The following is a 22,200-nucleotide window of genomic DNA, read 5'->3' as shown; positions in this document are numbered from 1 at the left end:
GATCTGTCATACCTGTACAAACAAACCTAAACAAGAGTGAAACAGAATTCTTCCTGTTATTTTCACCCCTTATTTTGGTCCATCCCCTTGGTGAAATGCAAACCAGAATGTATTCATGAATCTCTACTTTGAATATCTTTCCCCTCAAGCAACATATCTCATGGACAATGGCTCCCCAGTGCCCTTAAGTAAATGCAGATTATAGTCTGGCATTTAAAACCCTTCACAGTTTGACTCCATCCTACCCTTCTATCCCTATTTCACACTATTTCCTTTTGCAGATTTGTTTTGGCCATTACTATAAGTTCTTCACTTTAAACCTCCCATCTCTTGCCTCCTCTGTGTATTTGCACAAACCACTTCTTCAAGGAGTTCCTTGTTCATCTTCACCTCTTAGAGTCCTTGCCTTCCTTCAAGATTTGGATCAAATGCTACTGTGTGAAAGCTTCCATGATTTCCCTCTTTCCACAAGTTGTCAGCATCCTCTCCTTCCTCAATTTTCCTTATGCTTAAATGTGCATGGATTGTGCCATTCCCATTTCCTCCTTCTTTCTCCCTCCTCCAAAGAGTTCCTTGAGGGCATTCTTGTCTTTGTATCTCTAGCTCTTGGCACAGAGTACATTTGTATTTTGCTCAATTGAATTACAGCAAAGTTATTGTATTTGTTGCACAAAAATATATTTCTCATCATGTAAGTAGAGATCTAAGTTCAGGGTGCCTACCACTTAGGGAACCCTGAATGGAAGCCCTGTATTCTAATGATGTATTGGTTATGTAGGTCCCTAACTAACTATTGGAACACTGGAATCCTGGGGAGGGGGGGGAAGGGTGACATCTGAACTCATCATGTCCATGTGGTCAGTCTTTAGCTGTCTGACTGAAGCCACGTGCTCCTCTTCAAAAGGGGCCCTTTTGTTATGACCTCAGCATCTAGGATCCTTTTGATAATTTAAGGGTTAGTAGGAGTGATAATTATTGATGAGCAAGTTATCTACTGCTGTAAGCAAGAGTACAGACCAGTTGAGTAGCTATTGAGGAATCTTGTTGGAGGCCTCCTATAAGTTACACAACTGATCCTCTAAACCACAAAAACAGGATTTGAGCATAGTTATTAGTTACTCTTTGAATAAAATATTCCTAGAGATCTCAAGTGATTCACTTGAGATGGCATCACGATGGTAAGGTTAACTACTGAACTGAAATATAACCATTATTTTTGTTTCTACAAAACTTACTATTTTGTACAATTTACAAAAACTACAATCTAAATCTACAATTCATTGGTGATTCGCTACTTGTCTATTCCCCAAAGCTCTTATACAGTTCCTAGCCATCATCCCCATCTTTTTTCCCTCCCATTGTGTTCGATATTCACGTACCTACTCGATTGCTCTTTGATTCCTATAGACAAGATTCCATTTACATTTCCCAGTCACCTTTTTTTTTAGGTACTTGTCCCAACTGGAGTATTTCAAGGATCTATGAGGAATCATGAGTCTCCGTGGATACTTCCTCCTTGGACAAGATTATAACTCCTGTACAACTCAGTGAATGGTATTTAAGAGATGCTGGGGCCCCTGTGTTCAGTTTGGACACAAATCTCTCTGCCAGTCACTCACTCGGCTGGTCCTCAGAGGATGGACATATAATCTACCACCCAACCTCTACTTGAAGCCTTTCCAGTTTGGGTAGGCTGTGCCAAAACTTGGCCTTGGTGTAGAGCCGTCAAAAAATAAAGTGTACCCCCTATTTGTATAAAAAAGTAGAAGATCTGGCCTAAGGGGGTGGGGCTGGGGGGAGGAATGATCTTTAAAGACCTAGAAGAATTAAGAGATGTGAAGATCAATCTCACTTATTTCACTGATTTATTTAATGGATAAAATGATTTAATTTTTAAGCTTTTTAAGGGAAGGGACCTTTTATCCTCCCAACAGGACTGAGATTATAGGTGCCAGTAGGTTGTCATCATCATTATCAACACCTACTTATTGAGCATCTGTTTAACTGCTTGCTGGCTGGTGATTGATGAAAAGCTATTGAGCAATGCTGGGATACAGCTGGGTTTGGGAGCGAACACTGAGATGACCCCAGGCATTGTTGTTCTGATAAATAGTACTTTTTCTTCCCACCAGAGACCAGGTCATTTCTAAGCTTTTCTGACATTGAAATGAGTGAAGCCAAGCAGGAGCCTCAGAGTCTGGCTTAGCTAGGGGTTAAATAGACCCCAGTTCCTGGCTCCATCCTTGGCTTAATCTTTTCTCCTGGAGTTCTGTTGTGCTGGGGTGATTTGGATGCATCATGGCATGAAGGAATAGGAAGACCCAGGTTCAGAACATGCATGTGTATGGGCAAGACACTTAGCATGTTTGGCCTCATTTTCCTCATCTGTAAAATGGAGATAATAATACCACTAGTATATATTTCATAGGATAGTTGTGAAGCTAAAATGAAGACATATTTAAAATGTTTTGCCAACAACAAAAAAAATAAATGAAATGTACGCAGTCTTTGACCCTAGAAATCACATTACTAGGATAATAAACAAAAAATGTCAAAGATAAAAAGGGAGACCAATCACATATATTCCAAAGTATTTATAGCAGCACTTTTTTTTGGTATTAAAGACCTCAAAATAAAGTAGATGCTCATTAAAAAATAAAATGTTTTACCAAGATCTATATAAATGTTAGCTATTGTTCCATGATATCTTCCTAGCCCAGAGCATTGTCCTCAAATCTCTCATGGTTGTGGTCTGGACTTGTGTGACCTGAGAGTAGATTTCTTCAAAAACAGATCTACATGGAATAGGTTAGGTTTCATGGGAATTGACCTTATATTTCCAGTTTTAGCCCAAGTGATCCTAGATCATAGACTAGAAAGAGACTCCTCTTCCCAGTATTTTCCTATTCATGAACAAAAAAACATTTCAGGAAATATGAGAAAATATTTGGACATGAAGTTCCAAAGAATTTTGATCTCTATTGAATTTGGTGGGAAAGAAGGCAAATATTGTATGCTGTGGTATGGTGGTAGTAGAGAAGAAGATAATAATTAGAAAGAACCAGCTTCTGGGTTGATCGTAGGACCATAGAATTGAGGGCTGGAAGGGGTCTCAAGGATAATCTAGTCTAACCTCATTTTAGAAACTGAGGTAAAGTAATTTTGCCTAAAGGCATTCAGGTGGAGTCAGGATTTGAACCTAGGCCCTGATTTTTCTTTTCCTATAAGCCACGTTGCCTCAGCTTTGTGTTTCCATATTATTGACATTAAAAATAAATAGAAATTGCAGGTTTAAAAAAAAAAACCCTTTGCTACACATATATTTTCCTGTTCTAAAAAGCCCCATCCCACCTATATACTTTATGCTGGAATAATTTAAGGGAAATGTATTCATGCACTGTCAGCCTCTCTTATTAAGCCAGCAATTTGTTTAATCCTCCACCCACTGAGTAGCTTGTGCCTTCCTGGAGTGAGGTTGTACCACCCTATTTGAACTGAGGCTGTCAGCCCTTCACCAAGATATTGGACTTGTCATTTGTATAAAGCTGATTAGAGAAATTTTGTGAAAGGTATAATGGAGAGGCTTTGTTGCAGATCCACAAAGTTACGAAGCTTCTCTGTGGGAAAAGGTTTTTCTAGTGCCTTAACTCCAAAGACAGACAATTTCACAAATAATACATTAGAAGCCCAAGGTAAAAAGCACAGAAATTAAAACTGAGTTTTTCGTTCTCTTCAAGTAACAAGTGAACTTCAGTAATTGGCATACAGATCCCAGGCCATGGAGGTAATAGCTGGACAAAACTCTGCCTTGGGCAGTAAAACCCCATTTGGAGGATCTTAGATTTTAGTTATAAGAAGTGCCATGTTTTAGGAGAGAAATTGACAAAGGGAAGATTTTTTTCCCCCAATTTTTATTTTTTTAATATTTTTCCGTGTTTACATGATTCATGTTCTCTCCCTCCCCTCTTCCTCCCAGAGCCAACAAGCAATTCCACTGGGTTGTACAAATGTTATCACTTGATACCTATTTTAGGGAAGAGTTTTATAACAAATATAGCTATCAGAATGGCCACAATCTGAGACAATGACCTCTTTGTCCCTAGAAGGGTTCAGAGAGATTCTGAACAATCATTTATCAGGGATGCTATAAAAGGGATTCCTCCAGTAAGTGGGCAGTTGAACTGACTAAAACCTTGCTCCCCAACCACACACATCCTGACGTTGCTACTTCTCATGCCTAAGATTCTGTGATTCCTTCCTCCTCATCTGCCCTTTGTATGTATTTCATATGTTAAATGTCAAAAGGAAAGCTCCTGGGCAAGTAAACTTTGGTAAGTTAAGGAAATAGAATTTGGGGCCCTGGTTAGTCAACAGGTAGCATTCCATATCACAGGATGTTGAGTGTAGGACACAAATTAATGTTCTACCTTTGACTAAACACCTTCCTATGGCAGAATTCCAAGTGTATTTGTATATATACTTGTTTTAAAGTTATGAGGTGGGAGGGGAAACTGAGGCACTGAAGTAGAAAATGACTGACACAGACTTCCTGTCAACAATAACCTGAGAAAGAATTGGATTTAGAATAATTTAAACACCCATAACATTGGATTTAAGTAATATATCCCTTGAACGGAGCCCAGAATGATTTTTTAAATTCAACACACCTTTATTAAGCTCCTACTATGTACTAATATTGCACAGACTATATATATACTTTTTTTTTTTTAATTCTTGCCTAGAATCGATTATAAGTATTGGTTTCAAGGTAGAAGAGTGATAAGGGTCAGGCAATAGGGGTTAAGTGACCTACTACCTAGGGTCACACAGCTAGGATATGTCTGAGACCAAATCCGAACCCAGGACCCCCTGATTCCAGGCCTGGCTCTCTATCTACTGAGCCATCTAGCTGCTCCCTCACACACTATACTTTCAAGTATATTGGTAGTAATACAATTGGTAGTATTACTAATAGTAATTCATTTTAGTATTAATAAGTAGTAATAGTAGTATTACAAAAAAATAAAACCAGTCTTTGCCTTCAAGGAGTTTATATTTCTCTTAGGAGGCATGAACTGTATAAAAATACATACAAAGCAAATATTTCTGTAATTGTCATGGTACTAATACAGATGGTAGGTATGTATGTTCATTAATTCAGAAACCAGTTTTGAACTTGTCAGACCCATTTTTTCACTCATATAATAGTTGTATGTTAGACACGACTGAAATAATTCAATGGGCACCAATATGCTATAAGCATCTTGGCATAGGGTAGAGGTTCTCAAACTTTTTGGCTGCAGGACCCTTTTTTAACAGTCTTAAAAATATTAAAGACCCTGAAGAGCTTTTGATTTATATGCTTTATTCATCTTAGAAATGAAACTGGTACATTTTTATTTATTTATTTATTTTTAAACCTTTCCCTTCCATTTTAGAATCAATACAAAATGTCAATTCCAAGGTAGAAGAGTGCTAAGAGCTAGGCAGTTGAGGTTAAGTGACTTGCTCAGTATCACACGGCTAGTTGGTGTCTGAAGTCACATTTTAACCCATATCCTCCCAACTCCAGTCCTGATACTCTATCTACTGTTCCCCCTAGCTGCCCCCAAACTGGTAAAATTTTAAAATAATTATTCAGTTAAAAACAGTAAGTTACAGATCAACACAAGTATACATTTATGAAAAGAACTTCCAAAATTAAAAAAAATGATTGAGAAGAATAGCATCCTTTGACACATTTTTAAAAAAATCTCTTTAATATCTAGCTTAATAGAAAACACCTGGGTTGTCATAATTGTTTCTTCAGTCGGTCTTTGGTTGAAGTATGTGAAGAAATTTAGCCTTGCACAGATATATAATTGGAAAGGAAAGAATATTATAAAAGGCAAATAACATCTCAGTATTATTATGAAAATAGTTTTGACTTTATGGCCCCTGAAAGTGTTTTGGGGACAGACTGAGGTTCAGGAATCATACATCAGAGCCCTGATCATTCAGAAGTTCCACTTTCAAGATCTACAGATGCCATTTACTGTATATGGTTCACTTCTTCTGGCTTAATTTCATTTTTGAGGAAAGCAAGTTGAAATAGATGATGACAAGGTGGTTTCCAACACCTTTAAAACAAAATATTTTTTTTTGAGAAAATTTTTTAAATTAGTCAATTTAGAACATTATTCCTTGATTACAAGAATCATTCTTTCCCTCCCTTCCTCCCCCACCCCTTCCCATAGCTAGCACTCAATTCCACTGGATATTACTTGTGTCCTTGATCAGAACCTATTTTCATGCTGTTGGTGTTTGCACTAGGATGTTCATTTAGAGTCTACATCCCCAATCATATCCCTTCGACCCATGTAATCAAGCAGTTGTTTTTCTTCTGTGTTTCTACTCCCACAGTTTTTCCTCTGAATATGAATAGTGGTTTTTCTCATAGATCCCTCCAGATTGTTCAGGATCACTGCATTGCCACTAATGGAGAAGTCCATTACATTCAATTGTACCACACTATATCAGTCTCTGTGTATAATGTTCTCCTGGTTCTGCTCCTTTCACTCTGCATCACTTTCTGGAGGTTGTTCCAGTCTCCATGGAATTCCTCCACTTTATTATTCCTTTGAGCACAATAGTATTCTATCACCAACATATACCACAATTTGTTCAGCGATTCCCCAATTGAAGGGCATCCCCTCATTTTACAATTTTTTTGCCACCACAAAGAGTGCAGCTATGAATATTCTTGTACAAGTCTTTTTCCTTATTATCTCTTTGGGGTACAAACCCAGCAGTGCGATGGCTGGATCAAAGGGCAGTCTTTTAGCACCCTTTGGGCATAGTTCCAAATTGCCCTCCAGAATGGTTGGATCAATTCACAACTCCACCAGCAATGCATTAATGTCCCAACTTTGCCGCATCCCCTCCAGCATTCATTACTTTCCATAGCTGTCATGTTAGCCAATCTGCTAGGTGTGAGGTGATACCTCAGAGTTGTTTTGATTTGCATCTCTCTGATTATAAGAGATTTAGAACACTTTTTTCATATGCTTATTAATAGTTTTGATTTCTTTATCTGAAAATTGCCTATTCATATCCCTTGCCCATTTATCAATTGGAGAATGGCTTGATTTTTTTCTACAATTGATTTACCTCTTTATAAATTTGAGTAATTATACCTTTGTCAGAGGTAAAACAAAATATTTTTTAAAAGAGACAATTGATCAAGAATATCCAGGGAAATAATGAAAAAAAAATGTGAAGGAAGGTGGCCTTGCAGTCCCAGATCTCACACTATATTATAAAGCAGTGGTCATCAAAACAATATGGTACTGGCTAAGAGACAGAAAGGAGGATCAGTGGAATAGACTTGGGGTAAGTGACCTCAGCAAGACAGTCTATGACAAGCCCCAAGATCCCAGCTTTTGGGACAAAAATCCACTATTTGACAAAAATCGCTGGGAAAATTGGAAAACGGCATAGGAGAGATTGGGTTTAGATTAACATTTCACACTGTACACCAAGATAAATTCAGAATGGGTAAATGACTTAAATGTAAAGAGCGAAATCATAAATAAATTAGACGAACATAGATTAGTATAGTATACCTGTCAGATCTGCAGGAAAGGAAGGAATTTAAGACCAAGCAAAAGATAGAGAACATTGCAAAATGTAAAATGAATGACATTGATTATATCAAATTAAGATGTTTTTGTACAAACAAAACCAATGCAACCAAAATTAGAAGGAAAGCAACAAACTGGGAGAACATTTTTATAACAAAACTCTCTGACAAAGTTTAACTTCCCAAATATATAAGAACTAAGTCAAATTTACAAAAAATCAAGCCATTCCCCAATCAACAAATGGTCATGGGACATGAATAGGCAGTTTTCACAGGATGAAATCAAAAGTATTAATAAGCACATGAAAAAGTGTTCTAAATCTCTGATAATCAGTGAGATGCCAATCAAAACAGCTCTGCGGTATCACCTCACACCCAGCAGATTGGCTAACATGACAGCAAAGGAAAGTGATAAATGTTGGAGGGAATGTGGCAAAATTGGGACATTAATACACTGCTGGTGGAGTTGTGAATTGGTCCAACCATTCTGGAGGGCAATTTGGAACTATGCCCAAAGAGTGATAAAAGACTGTCTGCCCTTTGATCCAGCCATAGCACTGCTGGGTTTGTACCCCAAAGAGATAATGGGGAAAAGACTTGTACAAGAATATTCATAGCTGCGCTCTTTGTGGTGGCCAAAAATTGTAAAATGAGGGGATGCCCATCAATTGGGGAATGGCTGGACAAATTGTGGTATCTGTTGGTGATGGAATACTATTGTGCTCAAAGGAATAATAAAGTGGAGGAATTCCATGGAGACTGGAACAACCTCCAGGAAGTGATGCAGAGCGAGAGGAGCAGAACCAGGAGAACATTGTACACAGAGACTGATACACTGTGGTACAATCCAATGTAATGGACTTCTCCATTAGTGGTGGTGTAATGTCCCTGAACAACTTGGAGGGATCTATGAGAAAGAACATTATCCAAGGAGGGGAGGGAAAGAATATGATTCTTGTAAGTAAGAAAAATGTTCTAAATTGACTAACTAAATACAAATTTTAAAAACCCACGGCAATATTGCAGTACTCTGTAGTTTCTGATTTCTAGTGTAAGGCTGTAACTCTTTCGATCATCTGATCTCTTCATCTGGGTTGAAGTGAGAGTTATCCAATAATTACAGTAGGGCCCCTGCATTCTCCAAGGAGGATATGTTTCTACCTTGGATGGCAGAAACCTCACATTTTCTGACCTCTATGTGGTTCCTCCCATCTAAGAGTCCCCTCTTTTCCCCCCCGAAAAAACCTTTAAAAAGTGAAAGTGGAAGCAGAAGAGATTTCTGCTGGGGCAGATTGCTGCCACAGGTAGACTTCTAGCCCTTCACAAGAGGATCTCCAGCACTTTGGTTTGATTGCAGTTAACTCAAACCACAGAATGTGAAACTTCTGATAAGGGGAACTTACTGTAATTTAGAAATAAAGGTCAGAATCCTTAACTTTCACCTCGAAACAAACAAGAAAACAATAGTCTCAGATTTCATTGTTAAACATATAAAAAATCAAGGCCTTCTTGAGTCCTTGATCTAAAATAGATCTAAAATCAAATCTAAAAATAGATCAGTAAATAGTTCAGCCAATTTTAGTTATATCTTGACGGATGTTTGTAAATCTGTTTCTTTTTCTAGAGAAATCGTAAAATCCCAATCCTTCATCTGCAAAATAGGAGTTGGACTAAATGATCTTTAGGGTTCCTTCCAGCTGTAACATTTTATGATTCTGTGACCTAAAAGAACGGGTTCTAGCTTGTATGAGCAAATGGGAAAATGGAGTGTATTCTCAGAGTGGGGTGCGGCATGTGCTAGACTCTTTAGGGTGGAGCATTCCTTTTCCTTCTCTTCCTTAGTCTTTGTCAGACCTCAGGTAGTGGGAATTATGTCTGATTTTCATTCTAGCCTAGAATTTCTCATGTGGTTTTAGTCAAACAGTTTGAAGCAATATGACCAGATATTCCTAAGAGCACATGATAGGGTTGGGAGGCTGTAGGGAAATAAAGATTTTTTTTTTTTTTATCAAGGTTCTACAAACACCGGGCCAAGTTTATTTCATATCCTGGTCAGGCATGAGTTATCTCATAGGTATCTAGCTAGACAACCAGCAAATAACACCACCCCTCGTGAGAAATAGATCACTTTCTAATGAGTAGAATCTCTAAGACTAGAATTTGCCACTCAGTTAGACATCTTCATGCTTAGGTTTTAAGGAGAAAATGGCGAAAGAAGAAATCTTTTAAGACCCCCAAAGAGTCCCAGTGGAGTGTGTGGGCTGACTTTTAGATCTGTTTTTTTCACAGTCCAAATGGGAGAGGGTGTAACATTTATGAAGTCAATGAAATTAATAATGAGCAAGAATCTAATGCTTAATTTAACATGATGGCATTACTCATGCCATTGTTCTATTAAATGACATGTCAATATTTGATTTCGAAAGAATTTGCACTTCTCCTTAGATCACTTTTAGAGAAGCCCCACTATTTCCCAGTTCATTTCGAAACTTGGCAGTTATTTCACTTTGAGGAAATCAGTTATTCTTACAAGATTAGAATCCGAAGCCACTCAGGTCCCTTCCTTGCTTGGGGGGGGGAGGGTGCAGAAAAACCTATGACCAAGTGCAATGGAACTTGATTTACCTTTTCAAAAGATCATGGGTGAATGACATCCAAGAGATTCAAGTGATGTAAAGATGTTGGTACTGCAAGGCCCAATTCCAAGGTATTTTTTAAAAAGAATAAAGCTTTTTATGGTAGTGTTTTAAGGCAGTGATCCAGGAATAACATACCTGTGTTCTTTAAGTCAATTCAGCAAGCATTTATTAACTGGATAAGAAGATCTGGTTAGATAGCATCACAGGAGAATTAGAGAGGTGGTGGAGTAGTTAAGTGAGGAGGTAGGAAATAAGAGATTGCAGAATTTTGACATTTGGTCCTTACTTTGATCCCATAATAGATATTTAAAGGCTGCAATTGGAAACTTGAGAAGTTGTTCCCAATTTAACAATATGATCCCATTTCCTACTCACACATTTCTAAGTCCTGGCTTCTATTTTGCTAGAACCACTGCTTTTTAGGGAACTGTCCAGTTAGGAAGAGGTAGTGAGGAGGAAGATGACTGAAGAGAATGCTCGATTTTCCCAGACCTGGGCAGAGCAAGAAACTCTAGGCACATGGCCAAAGTAGACAAAAGGCCTCTGTTTTTGCTAGCAAATTGGTAAGACAAGCAGCCAAGACCTACAGCTTCCAATGACTGTACTGAAAATGCAGCATTAAGTCTTTCTTTGGCTTTAGGCAAGTAGTTAGCTTTCTTTGTATGGACTTGTAAGGGTGTTTGGCATGTAAGCAGCACCTACACAGCCTTGTTGGAAAGTAATCGTATGCCACCAGGTATTGTTCCTGTGGCGGCCCCAAAGGACGTGACTAATAACTTCAGGATCAGTGCTAAGTCTAGTTAACATAGGGGGATAGTTAACATATCCCCTCTGGAGAAGCAGCAGAGTACAGTAGATAACCCAGGAGTCAGGAAGGCCCAAGTTCAACTCCTGCCTCTAACATTTTCCAACTCTAGGGCAAGATTTGGCAGAATTGGGTCAGGTTCTGATTTGTGGCAAAACTTTTAATCTCTCAGTATTCAAATCCTTTCTCTAGGGGGCAACTAGGTAGCTCAGTGGACTGAGAGTTAGGCCCAAAGATGGGAGGTCCTGGGTTCAAATGTGACTGTAGACACTTACTAGCTGTGTGTCCCTAGGCAAGTGCCTTAACCCCCATTGCCTAACCCTTACCACTCTTGCCTTGGAACAGTGTTGATTCCAAGATGGAAGGTAAGGGTTATTTAAAAAAACAAACAAAAAAGCAAATCCTTTCTCTAAGGACAAATTATCTCCTGTATGTCTAAAAGGAGTTTCTATGCTAGGAATACCCTGTGGCTAAAACCACAGGTCTAGGACCTGTTCTTTTTTTTTTTTTTTAAACCCTTACCTTTTGTCTTAGAATCAGTACTGTGTATTGGTTCCAAGGCAGAAGAGTGGTAAGGGCTAGGCAATGGGGGTTAAGGCACTTGCCCAGGGTCACACAGCTGGGAAGTATCTGAGGGTAGATTTGAACCCAGGACCTCCCATCTCTGGATCTGGGTCTGGCTCTCAATCCACAGAGTCACCCAGCTGCCCCCCCACCTGTTCTGTTAGCCTTTTTCTTCTCCCCCCCCCCCCAACATGCATATAAAACTATGAATTGGTTTAACTATTTTGGAAATTAATTTGGAATTATGCAAGAAAAGTTAAATTAATCAGATTGTTCATCTGCTTTTCCATCCAGAAGTCTTTTGCTAGAAACTATCTGCCCAAAGAGATTATTGACAGATATGACTCTTATGTTCACATATGATAATATTGGATCTGTGAATTGGTTTGCTAATTCTGAAAAACAATTGGAATTTATCCTGATGTCTATACCTTATTCAAAGAAGTCAGAGGTAAAAGGAAAAGTTTCATATCTGCCAAAATATGTATAATGGCACTTTTTTCCTTTAGTAAGAAAGAACTGGAAACAAAGTAGATACCCATCAATTGGCAATGGCTAATAAATTGTGGTATATGATTGAAATGCAAAATTACTGTGCCCCAAGAACAAATGACCATGAACAGAGAAATGTGGGAAGATGTACATGAACTGACAAAGGCAAATAAATAGAAACAGAAATGCTGATTATAATTATGTAAACTGAAAGAACAACAAAAATCCAAATTGGATGCTATGAAATTAATAACAAAGCCAGGCTGCTGCATAGAATAGGGGAGAAAGCAATCCACTTTCCTTATTTACAAAAGGGGGGTGTCTATGGATATGTAACATCAGTAATGACTCATTATTTTGGTTAGTTTTAAATTAGCCCCCCCCTTTTTAAATTCATTGTTATAAGAGATGGTTTGAGTAAGGGTGAAAGGGAAGAATATATTTATTTGGAAGTTCGTGTTTTAAATCTTTTTTTTAATGATACTGTTAAAGTTTAAAGAAAGAAACCAACCAGTAAAAATATTCATAGGAGCAATACTTGTAGTAACAAAAAAGATGGAAACAAAATATGTGCCCAGGGAATAAGGAGTGGCTGAACAAACTATATTATGTAAATGTAATGGAATATTACTATGCCATAAGGAATGATGACTATGAAGAATTCCAAGAAACATGGGAAGACTTGTATGAAGTGAGGCAAGGTGAATAAAGAGCCAAAAAAATACACATGACCACAATAATGTAAATACAGACAATGTGGAGAGGATGTAAAACTGGTCAAATGGAGTAATCCTTGTTCATGTAATAGTATCAGAGTCAAAGAATACATACCTTCTGTTAGCAATCTATAATCTAACTTTGCATACAATGTACTTAATAAGGAAGTTTATTGAGGTGTTTCTTAGGATATGTCTCCAATCAAATCAAGATGTGTGTTACTCCTCTGTCTAGTCGGGCGACTGTTTAAATCCTTAGCCAGGCAGGGTAGACGGTTCCCTGATAGACAGCCCTTTGGCACTGTGTACTTTGCAGGTGATAGGAATGGGAGGGAGAAAGATGACTCCAAATCGGCTGAGAGATCTCTGAGTCCATGGCACTGTGTACAAGTGGAGAAGGGGCTTCTTTGGATTCTGAAATTCACATTACTGGGAGGTGGGAGAGAGGTAGAGAGAGGCAAGCACAAATTTTTGAATGGCAAATGGGAGATCTCCCCAGCACTGGAGACATAAGGAAGTCAGATCCCAATTGGTCCCTTGATTCTAAGTACCTGTAAATGTAGAAAACTGGGTGGTCCAACAGATTGAGGAATGGGTCTGATGTCAGGAAGACCTGAGTTCAAATTCAATTAATCTCAGATACTTTCTAGTTGTGTGGTGCTGGGAAAGTCTCTTAAACTTTTGTTCAGCTTTTTTTTCTCAAATGTAAAAGAGAAATAGAAATAATAAGCACCTACCTTGCAGAGTTGTTGTGAGAATCAAATGAGATAATATTTGTAAACTGTTTGGCATAATGCCTGGCACACAGTAGGCATATTATAAATGCCTATTTCCTTCCTTCCCTTACGATTGCTAAGAACAGATTCTCCACTTTGACATCTTTCCTTGGTTGAACCTAGATCTGGTCTCATTCTGAAAAACTAATTTGTGTCTCTGAATTCTGTCACTTCCTTTAATCCACATATCTTCTTTGACTTGTTTATTGCTTCTTTGACAGAGATTTATCTAGCTATCCATGATTGTCTTCTTGTGTAACCAGCATCTTGTGGGACATAGCTGAACTGGCAAGAGTTTAAGCTAAGTGTTAACCTACCCTTAAAAGCAACCAGGGAAAGCCATTATGATTTTTTTTTAAACCCTTACCTTCTGTCTTGGAATCAATACTATGTATTGGTTCCAAGGCAGAAGAGAGGTAAGAGCTAGGCAATGGGGGTTAAGTGACTTGCCCAGGGTCACACATCTGGGAAGTGTCTGAGGCCTGATTTGAACCTAGGACCTCCAGTCTCTGTATAGACAGCTGCCCCCAGCTACTATGGGCTGTGATTTTTAACTAATTTGGACCCTAAAATTTACAGGTATTATAGGTAGATATAATTCTAGCCTTATATGCATCTTAGAAGGGGGGAAATGGGGGTGAAGGAGTGAGTACTGAGCTATAATCCTCCTCTTGCTTCCCACAAAAGTGTAAATCATTGTCCTCTTGGGAGATGGGGTGGGCCAAATCCCAAATTAGAGAATTATATATGCTACTCATGAACCAGCTGAATTTCTATGTTAGAAGCCAACTATACAGATATATTTTATACATATTCTGGACTGAATACTTTGCTGAGTGCTGGGCTAATGCAAAGATAGACAAATGATGATATGTACCTTTATAAGGTTTACAGTTTCTGGTTGATCTGGTTTTGAATCTAACCTTAGGTACTACTTACTGTGATCCTGGGCAAGTTACTTAACCTCCTTGGGCCTCAATTTCCTCATCTGTTAAGTGAGATTGGCCTTGATGACCTTTGAGTTTCCTTTCAAGTTCTAAATCTGTGACCCTATAGAGAAGTCATCCTCTTAGAGGTGATCTTGGGATTTAGAGCTGGAAAGGACCTTAGACATCATCTAGTCCACTCTTCTTATTTTAGAGGAGGAAACAAGTTCAGAGAAGGGAAATAATTTGACTAAGGTTACATAGTTCAATGGTAGAGCTACTTGTAATTTGAGCCTTGGACTTTTGACTCTAAATGTAGTGTTCTTTTACCATTTTGCCTCTCTGTACAGTTGATGTCATTGCATAGAGATGAATGGGATGGAAATGAAGCCCAGGTTTCTAAAAGGATGTTACTTCTGATAAAGGATGCACTAAATCAAGGAGCAAATGCAGAGAAGGAAGAGTCAGGCCCTTGGGGAGCATCCCAAGTGGAAGATTGGAAGAAAGGAGAAGAGCCAGCAAAGGAAGTGAAAAAAGAATATTGGAGAGGGAAAAGGACAAACAGTAAAATGTGATGTCACAGTAGTCAAAGAAGGGAAAAGTCTAATCAAGTTGACAATGTTAAATGCCACAGAGTTCAAAGAGGATGAGAACTAAAGAAAGGTTGATGGATTTGACATGACGACTTTGGAGAGAGTGGTTTTGGGAAGGGAGTCAAAGTCGAATCCAGTTTGCAAGGCTTTCAGAAGGCATCTATTAGAACTGGAGGTGGAGGCCATAAATTACATTTGGGGAAATCTGGAAGTAAAAAGAAAATTGAAGGATAACCTAGACCATCCAATAATTGTCTATGAAGATCAGAATGGTTTGAACATATTTAATAAATGAATTGCAAGGGAGATACTGGGATTAGGAAATTGGGAAGAGGAAATAGATAATGCTGGTGGGTGGGTAGTGGGGTTAAAGTCTTCTCCATCTGCTCTCATTTAGGAGATTCAGTCTTGGCAACTAAGTGTACATCTCTCTTGCTGTGAAGTAACAGTTCTGTTCCCTCTCTTTTCCCCCTTGCCATAGGTTATTGCTGTGGTTATGGAGTCATTCACAGATATTGACATCTTCAGAGACCTACAGGAAGTATGTAGGAAGCAAGGAGTGGCCGTGTATATTCTTTTGGACCAGGCTCTGATCCGTCACTTCCTGGACATGTGTGTGAATCTAAGAGTTCATCCTGAACAGGAAAAGGTTTGTACCAAAGTATCTATGTTGAGGGAGAATAGATTGTCACTGATTACATTTATTCATTTATTTTATTGATTTATTGGCTTGGAGATGGATTAATACTATAGCTATTTTAGTGAGCCATTGTCCTGTAAGCTACTTGTTTCTACATTCAATAGACTTCTAATTTCATGTGAAATTTGAGGATTTCCCCCCTTATTCTGAGCATGATTAAAGTTTAATGCATGTTTCAATTTCAAAATATATGTGGCAAGGTTTACAAAACACTATTAACTCTTTTTATCCCCACGACAACCCTGGGAGATAGGTGCTATTATTATTCTCGTTTTATAGATGGGGAAGCTGAGGCAGGTGAAAGTTAAGTGACTTGTCCAGAGTCACACAGCCAGTAAACATCCAAGACCTGATTTTGAATTTAACATTAATTATAACTATATTCATCTCATGATGTTAATGGAAAAGGACATTGGCCCAGACCTGTGATTTTATTAATACAGCAAGCTCCTAATGAGGAAACTCCCTATACCAAGAGAAATTGCTACTTGTTCATTCTACAGCGTATAGTCTTGGAGTTTCTCGGGATCAGAGAAGTTTTGACTTGCCCAGAGTGATAGAAATAGTACACATCAGAGGTGAGACTGGAACCCAGATCTTCCTGATTTGGAGGCCATACCTTTATTCACTATGCCATATGTTTCTCAGAAAAAATCTTATTGCCAGCAAAATAAATAAAGTTAGAGCAACAGTTGTATAATACATGAGCACTTGGAATTTAGTAAAGTTAGCTTTTGGCTGGCATCTGTTGTTTACTACTTAAGACCCAAATATAACTGCTTTTTATTAAATAATTCTCTTTGCAGTTTTTGGAGCATTTTTTTTACAGGAACTCAGGTTCATTCTGCTTCCCCATATCCCTCTTCTATGATAAAGAAACTAAGAATAGACTATTAAAACGGTTTTGATTGCCTGTGTTGCCATTAAAGTGTTAATGAAAGTCTTAAATTTCCAGTCCTTTTACTCAGCCAAGCAGATAATCCCAGACACACAGCTTGAAAGGAAATTGACATCAAGTCTGAAAATAAGAAAATAATGCTGTTGGAAAGACCATGATCAAATCTACAATTTACAGCAGTGCCAGCCCCATCTTTAAGGTTCTTTTGGCAACATTGCAGCTGATGAGGACAAGTGTAGCATTAGCTAATAGAATTGAAAACTCTATTCTGCACCACATTGCTCATGCCATTTTCTTTATGGAGCAGACCTCTGTGCTGCTGTACCTTAGTGGTAGGCAACTCACAGCTATATTATAGTAAATTTCTTTTGTCAGTGTAGATAGGATTCAAAGGAGTATACATGGTATTGAATTAACTTTGCCGCTTGGGAGAGGAAGGTAGGAAAGGGCTCCCAAATGATGACTTTCTATTATTTATTTTTAGCTTTTTCTAAAAGTTTTTCCATATTTACCAAAAAAATCTGTTCCAAAATTAATTTTGGGGTTGGGCTTTTTGTTAATGATGAAGCAGATATACAAAAGTTCTAATACCTTGTTTGAGTGCTTTACAAGTAGACTTAAGAAATAAGAGTATTAAGAGAATGGTCTGAAACATTAGAATGCAGTCCACAACACTTCCAAGTATTGCTATAACCAATTTAAAATGTAATTTGGTGAAGGAAGAAGGAAAGGTGGCCCAGTGGATAGAGACCCAGACCTGGAGATGGGAGGTCTTGGATTCAAATGTGGCCTCAGATACTTCCTGGCTATGTGACCCTGGACAAGTCACTTAACTATTTCATGCTTACTGTTCTGCCTTAGAATCAATCCTTAGTATCAATTCTAAGACAGAAGGGAAGAGTTTTGGTTTTGGGTTTTTTTTTAATATAATTGGGAAATATTTAACAAAAAATAAATAAAAATACAACAGAAGATAGATAATGTCAAAATGTGATTTTCTAAGGCAATATTCAGTATGCAGGGATCTTTCTGTACAATTTAGTGGCCCTGTTTCTATTTGAGTTTGACACCACTATTCTAGATGGAGAATCTAGGTGGCACATGGCAATATGAGTGAGAGATTAGATTTGATCCTGGAGTGTAGATTGGCAGTTATACCAGGTGAGTGTAGGTAGTTACCCGCCATTTATCTGCCAACAAGTAGGCCTTACCGGCAACTATTAATGAATCTTGTTTTATATCATTGGATAATAGTGCTTACTAAGTTTTATTAAGATTTTATTCCTTTTTCTCTTTAAAAAAGCTTATGACAGTTCGAACTATTACTGGAAATATATACTATACAAGGTCAGGCACTAAAATTGTTGGGAAGATCCATGAAAAGTTCATGTTAATTGATGGCATTAGAGTGGCAACCGGCTCTTATGGGTAAGTGTCAAACTCTTGAGTTAACTACAAATTCTTCTGAATTAAAGATTTGTTTGTTTGTTTTTCAAATATGTTTGTTTTTCCTCCGTCTAGTTACTTTCATTCAATGAAATGACTTTATTTAGTTCTAGGACACAGAGACAGCATGGAGTAGCATAGAGAATATTGACCTTAGAATCTGGAAGGTCTAGTTTCAAATCTTGCCGCTGGCACACATTGACTACATAACTGCCCAGAAAACTTACTAAAACTGTATGTTACAGATTTATTTTGAGAAAGGGAATTTCTTCACCAGATTCTTCTATACCAACGTCATGAGTCTGATCCACCCCCATCCCAATCCTCTGCTCCTGCAATGGAAAAAAAAAGTTTTAGAAAAAACCCTGCAGTTTTGTTGAGAGTGGTTAATAACTTTACTAATACAGCTTGGTGCCCTTCCACACCTTAGAGTTTTGTGAATTGATGTGGCCCCAAATACAACCTCCCCTGATGGTCAGCCTTCTGCTTCTATACCTTCCCATACTTAGGTTGGACCTAGGACAGAAGACATTTGGCCCATCACAAGGTCAATACTCAGACTACTTTTAGCTTGATAGAAAACTTGCCAGAGATTGTACACTGTGAGTAGATACTTTGTGACCCGAGGGTTACACCCATGCCACACTGAGGAGTTAGACTTCATCTTTGGTACTTTGTCTACCATATGGAAGCTTTGATTTTTAAAGACGGCTATTTTTATCATATGTTCTGCTCTCCCTCCACATCCTCTTTATAGTTTGGGGAATTGAGGCCCAGAAGTTGTGATTGGCCCCAAGATCACTCAGTGAGGGTCTAGTATACTTTCTGATGGGCAGTTGAGCATCCATGCTTGCATGTGCTCCCAACACTTCCCCTTTGGCCTTTTGGATCCCTTATTTACCTCAAACTCTTAGTAACTCTAATGGGAAGGTAAGCAAAGAGTTTGAATAAAAAGCCAACTTGGGCTGTTTAGCGCTTTTCGTGTTTGCCCTTTGTTTTCTAAATCTTGTTCCCATTGAATCGAATTTCTTATTATCGAGATGTGCTCAGGGATGAGGAATTCAGGAGATCGGGTTGAGCCTTTACGAAAGTGGGAACAGAGCAAGGAGAGAACATAGTAGGAACAATTTTGCTTCTTATATAACTAGATAGAGTTTTCAAAGCCACCATTAGCTGTAAAACAGAAGCATTGGCTTGCCTATTCAGCATTTAGGGGCTGAGCTTTGAGGGGCAGCTGTGAAGGAAAGCTGGGTGGCACAATGGATAAGGTGCTGGGCCCACAATCATGAAGAAGACATTAACCTCAGATACTTATCTGCTGTATGATGTTGGGCTTATCCCCGTTGTCCTCATTTTAAAGTTTTATCAGTATAGGGTGCTGCCTCAGATACTTACTAATTGTGTGACCCTGGGCAAGTCACTTAACTCTGCCTCGGTTTCCTCATCTGTCAAATGATCTAGAGGAGGAAATGGCAAATAACTCCATTAAGTTTGCCAAGAAAAACCTAGATGGGGATCACAAAAAGTCAGGTACAACTGAAATGACTGAACAACAACAAAGTTACAGAAAGAAGTTGGAGATAAAAATCATTTACCTTTCAGCGACTGCTCCAGCAGTGATTTTTGACCACCTTTCTACTTGAGTATCGATTATTGTGGCAAAGCACATGAGTGTTATCCTGTCAGGATAACACTTAAAGAGAGCTATATATTATTGCCAATGCTCAAAGTCTTTCTGGAATTTCTCTTTGGAAATTGCCTTCATGATCTGTCGAATGTTCTGTTTTTATTTCTGCAGTGATAGGAAACTTTGGACCTTTATGAAGTTTTGGGGTTTTAAGAACAACCAGAAAGGTGTTAGAGATAAGTTAGAAGTCAGAGGCATTGAGTTCAAATCCCAGTTCTCCCATATTAGCTAGATGCACCTTGAACAAATTATTTAACCTCTTTGGGCCTTCGTTTCTTCATCTGTAAAATGGAAGAGCTGGACTACATGATCTCTAGAGTTCCTTTAAGCTCTTAATCTTATGAAAACATATGGCATGATAAAATTGAAATATGGCATTTAAGCCAAAAATGATGTATAAGGGGAAAACATTTTCTTAGAAGCATGAGTTCTCATATTTTTGTTTATAAAAAAAGGCATTGATGAGGGGTCCCAGGTTCAACTCTGGCCTCAGACACTTCCTAGCTATGTGACCCTGGGCAAGTCACTTAACCCCCACTACCTAGTCTTTACTGTGCTTCTGCCTTAGAACCAATACATAGTATTGGTTCTAAGATAGCAGGTAAGGGTTTTAAAAAAAGCCATTACTGTATTTCATAGTCAAAACTGATTTTATCTATATGTTTCTATAGTTGTATCCATACCTGAGTTAAATTTAAATTTCTGGTGATCTTGATACCACCAAAACTTTAATAGCAGAATCCACTGACAATCATACCTTAAGACATAAAAGTTAACTGAATTGTTTTCAATGATTTTTTTCTTTTTTTACTCTTTAGCTTTACCTGGACCGATGGCAAATTAAATAGCAGCAACTTAGTGATTCTGTCAGGCCAGGTGGTTGAACATTTTGACTTAGAGTTCCGGATCCTCTATGCCCAGTCAAAGCCAATCAGTTCCAAGCTCCTCTCCGTGTGCAGGAGCAGCGACAAGTTTGACCACCTGATCAACAGAAAATCCTCGCCTAAGGAACTCACGCTGGGAAACCTCCTGAGGAAGCGGCTGGCCAGACTCTCCAGCACTCCGGACAAGGCCGTGGACTCAGAGGTACCCGCAGAAGAGAAGATGGAGAACAACTGCTATGATCCCGAGACTTCCACCATCAGCGAGGAGGACTGCCTAAGTCAAGAGGCTGAGTTAGAGTTCATAAAGGCAAGTGACGTCTCCACCCAAACGGAGCCGTGGGAGCAGATGCCGGCGATAAGGGCGTATCACGTGGGGACCCAAACCCGCATCCCGACAGAGTGTAGCAGCACCCAAACCGTGACTGCTACCCGAGTGACCGGCTCCCAGACGGTGGTCTTCTCAAAGTCTATCACCACCCAGACTGTAGGCGAGCCTGGAGAACCTCCTTTTTCTCAGGGGACCCGCTCAAAAGATGTATCCCCGGCATCTAAAATGTCCACTGCGCCATCTACATCTTCCAGCCTGAAGTCCTTTTCTTCTTTGTCTTCCCAAGGCTCTGTGGCAAGCTCTGTTGGCTCCCATTCCTCCACCAGGGCTACCGAGTTTCTGCATCCTGGGTATCCCAAATACTCTGGCAACCCCCACCGGGGAGCATGCCTGAGGGACTCTTTCAGAAACTTAAATAAAGAGAGAGCATTTCACTTTACCGGCATCCGGTCCCGGCTCAATCACATGCTGACCTTGCTATCCAGGAGAACAATTTTGGCCGAAAGATATCTGGGCTGTAATCCTGGGAGTCACACCACGACACCACTGGGGGGTGGCAACAATTTACTTGGCATTCGGGATATTGCGCTGTACCCTTCGTACCGGTGACTGAGGCTTCCTGTTAGCTGACTTTGGGTATGATGCCATAATGAGCTCTTGCCAGCAGTGCTGCCCATCCTGTCACTGGGGCCCTCTTCCTGCAGGCTGCTAACATCTCAGTGTTTTTGACGGAAAATGCCTTCTATGCCAAAGAGCCTTCCTTTACTTTGTAAAGCATAAGATTTAGCTAGCTTGTTTTCTTTGAATCCTTTATAGCATGCATTATTTTAAATAATGCTGATAACTTTATTTTGACTCTGTCGGATTGCTCTCGGAACATTATTTTTTTAAGGGTTACTCTTTAGGGGGTTGCAAGGTATAGAAATGCACATAGGGATTTTCCTTGCATAGTTGCATAACTATTCTAGTTTATTGTAGACACTAAATGCTTTTATTACACATCTAATGCTCTTATTAAGGGGAAAAAACTGTTCCTTTGGTTAGAATGATTTTTTCTTTATTACTGTAGTATCTTAGCATTAAATAAGTATTCAAAAAAATCAATAAATATTCATGTGGATACAA

At 38.8% G+C, this 22,200-nt stretch overlaps 1 protein-coding gene across 1 annotated transcript in view; it reads left to right on the top strand.

Moving 5' to 3' along the window:
- FAM83D (family with sequence similarity 83 member D) overlaps window positions 1-22,200 on the top strand; it is a 36,105-nt gene extending 13,905 nt beyond the window's left edge. Inside the window, exons 2-4 of the mRNA XM_001381674.4 lie at window positions 15,614-15,781; window positions 18,034-18,158; window positions 20,682-22,200. Of these exons, the coding sequence (XP_001381711.2) occupies window positions 15,614-15,781; window positions 18,034-18,158; window positions 20,682-21,684 (1,296 nt within the window). The 3' untranslated portion in view covers window positions 21,685-22,200. The remainder of the gene's footprint in view (window positions 1-15,613; window positions 15,782-18,033; window positions 18,159-20,681) is intronic.

Source organism: Monodelphis domestica, chromosome 1 (assembly GCF_027887165.1).
Source record: "Monodelphis domestica isolate mMonDom1 chromosome 1, mMonDom1.pri, whole genome shotgun sequence".
NCBI classification, from domain to species: Eukaryota; Metazoa; Chordata; class Mammalia; order Didelphimorphia; family Didelphidae; genus Monodelphis; species Monodelphis domestica.
The sequence above is the reverse complement of the archived record's forward strand: the minus strand, read 5'-3'. Positions and strand labels throughout refer to the sequence as shown.